The 2,500-nt window shown below is 49.0% G+C and overlaps 1 protein-coding gene across 4 annotated transcripts in view; it reads left to right on the forward strand.

Moving 5' to 3' along the window:
* Nucleotides 1-2,500, forward strand: part of LOC143287581 (uncharacterized) — a 237,121-nt gene that overhangs the window by 214,143 nt on the left and 20,478 nt on the right. For all 4 annotated transcript variants that reach the window (XM_076595688.1, XM_076595687.1, XM_076595689.1 and 1 more), the window contains one exon: nt 800-940. In XM_076595688.1, coding sequence (XP_076451803.1) covers nt 800-940 — 141 coding nt within the window. The remainder of the gene's footprint in view (nt 1-799; nt 941-2,500) is intronic.

The raw sequence follows: 2,500 nt of genomic DNA on the forward strand, positions 1-2,500 counted from the left end.
GTGTTGGTGGTTCAGACAGTGGTGGGTGTTGGTGGTTCAGACAGTGGTGGGTGTTGGTGGTTTTAACAGTACAATGGGGCGGTTCAGACAATCGTGGGTGTTGATGGTTTCGGCAGTACAGTCAGGTGGTTCAGACAGTGGTGGGTGTTGGTGGTTCAGACAGTGGTGGGTGTTGGTGGTTCAGACAGTAGTGGGTGTTGGTGGTTCAGACAGTAGTGGGTGTTGGTTCAGACAGTGGTGGGTGTTGGTGGTTCAGACAGTTGTGGGTGTTGCTGGTTCAGACAATAGTGGGTGTTGGTTCAGACAGTGGTGGGTGTTGGTGGTTCAGACAGTGGTGGGTGTTGGCGGTTTCAACAGTATAGGGTGGTTGTTAAGACAGTGATGGGTATTGGTCAATGGTGGTTGCAGTATATATATGATAGTCAGTGGTGTCCGACTATGACCATCAGAACAGCAGAGGAGGCAACTGCAGTTTGGACTATTTTGGCTAGAATTTGATTGTATTAGAGAGTCTCTTGCCCAAGTTACATCCTGACTCTCTCGGCCAGGAAGGGTTTTAGGACAGTTGGCATTGGGGATGGTTCCCAAAAGCCAGTTAGCTCCCCAAGACTGCAGCACTAAGAGCCAGAGCAATCTCGCCTCCTAGTTTGAGAGTCATAGTCCTTCACAAAAGACTAAGCTGTAAATGACTTCCCATTGCAATGGAGAAACCATTGATCATACAGCTCTCACTTTGCTGTTGGCCCAGCTGTAAACTTTATGTCAGTGTGTGATATGAGCTGGGTGTCGGTGGTTGCAGTACGTGCAGAAGAAAGACCCCAACTACAAGGAGGTGAAGGAGGACACGGCCTGGAGCATGGACAAGTTCAACGACTACGTCAACACGAACTACGCCGAGGAGAAAGGGGTGGAGCAGGACTGGGTCTTCAACACCATGACGGTGAGTCCACTGGGCCACTGCTGGGTGCTGGGGAGGTGGGGGGTAGGGGTGAGGTTGTGTATGACTGTGAGTCAATGGCTGCGTGGGCCACTGCTGGGGGAAGGGCGGGAGAGGTTGAAACATTGATTCAAATCCCTGTTGTGTTGAAGACTGTGAGTCGATGGCTGCATGGGCCACTGCTGGGGGAAGGGGGGAGGTTGAAACATTGGTTCAAATCCCTGTTGTGTTGAAGACTGTGAGTCGATGGCTGCATGGGCCACTGCTGGGGGAAGGGCGGGAGAGGTTGAAACATTGGTTGAAATCCCTGTTGTGTTGAAGACTGTGAGTCGATGGCTGCATGGGCCACTGCTGGGGGAAGGGCGGGAGAGGTTGAAACATTGGTTGAAATCCCTGTTGAAGACTGTGAGTCCGTGGCTGCACGGGGGACTGCTGTGCTGGGGGTAGGGGTGGTTGAAACACTGGTTCAAACCCCTGTCACAGTGCATGGTGGTTTAGAAAAAAAGGGTGGAGATATGTCCGATCTCCCTGGTCAACAGATGTGCAGACCTGCTAGTGGCTGAGCCCCCTTCGTGTCCATAATATGCACACAGAAGATCAGATGTGCTTTGTTAAGATCGCGTGATCCATGTCAGGGTTTGGGTGGGTTTATACTGGAACAAGAACACACCCAGCATGCTCACCCCTGAAAACTGAGTATGGCTGACTACATGGTGGGGATTAAAAAAAAAAAAAAAAAGGTCATACAAGTAAAAAGTCCACTGGTGCATGCAAGCGAATATGGAAGTTGCAGTCCGCATACACAGAGGATGAAGGACCATGTGTGATAAGTGATGAACATCCTGTTTGTGTGATGAACATTACTGTTTATGTGGTGTGTGTGTGTGGAGGGCGGGGGGGGGGGGGGGGCAGGGGGTTTGGGGGGGGGAGAGGGAGGGAGGAGGGCATGCATGCACACAGAAACAAATGATTTTTTATTATGCTCTGTGTGTCTGTGTGAGTGTGCAGAAACAATTAATGATTGTTGTTTATGCTATATGTGTGTGGTGTGTGTGTGTGTGTGTATGCGTGCATAGAAAGAAATGATTGCTGTTCACACTGTCTGTGTGTGTGTGCACAGAAACAAATGATAATTGTTTACGCTCTGTGTGTGTGTGTGTGTGTGTGTGTGTGTGCATGGGCACAGAAGCAAATGATTGACATTTACGCTGTGTGTGTTTGTGTGTAGAAACAAATGATTGTTGTTTACGGTCTGTGTGTTTGTGTGCAGAAACAAATTATCGTTGTTTACGCTCTGTGTGTGTGTGTGTGCAGAAACAAATGATTGTTGTTTACGTTCTGTGTGTGTGTGTGTGTGCAGAAATAAATCATTGTTGTTTACGCTCTGTGTGCGTGTGTGTGTGTGTGTGTGCGCAGAAACAAATGATTGTTGTTAACGCTCTGTGTGTGTGTGTGTGTGTGTGTGTGTGTGTGTGCGTGCAGAAACAAATGATTGTTTTTACGCTCTGTGTGTGTGTGTGTGTGTGTGTGTGTGTGCAGAAACAAATGGTTGTTGTTTGCGCT

This window comes from Babylonia areolata, chromosome 11 (genome assembly GCF_041734735.1).
Source record: "Babylonia areolata isolate BAREFJ2019XMU chromosome 11, ASM4173473v1, whole genome shotgun sequence".
Classification (NCBI taxonomy): domain Eukaryota; kingdom Metazoa; phylum Mollusca; class Gastropoda; order Neogastropoda; family Buccinidae; genus Babylonia; species Babylonia areolata.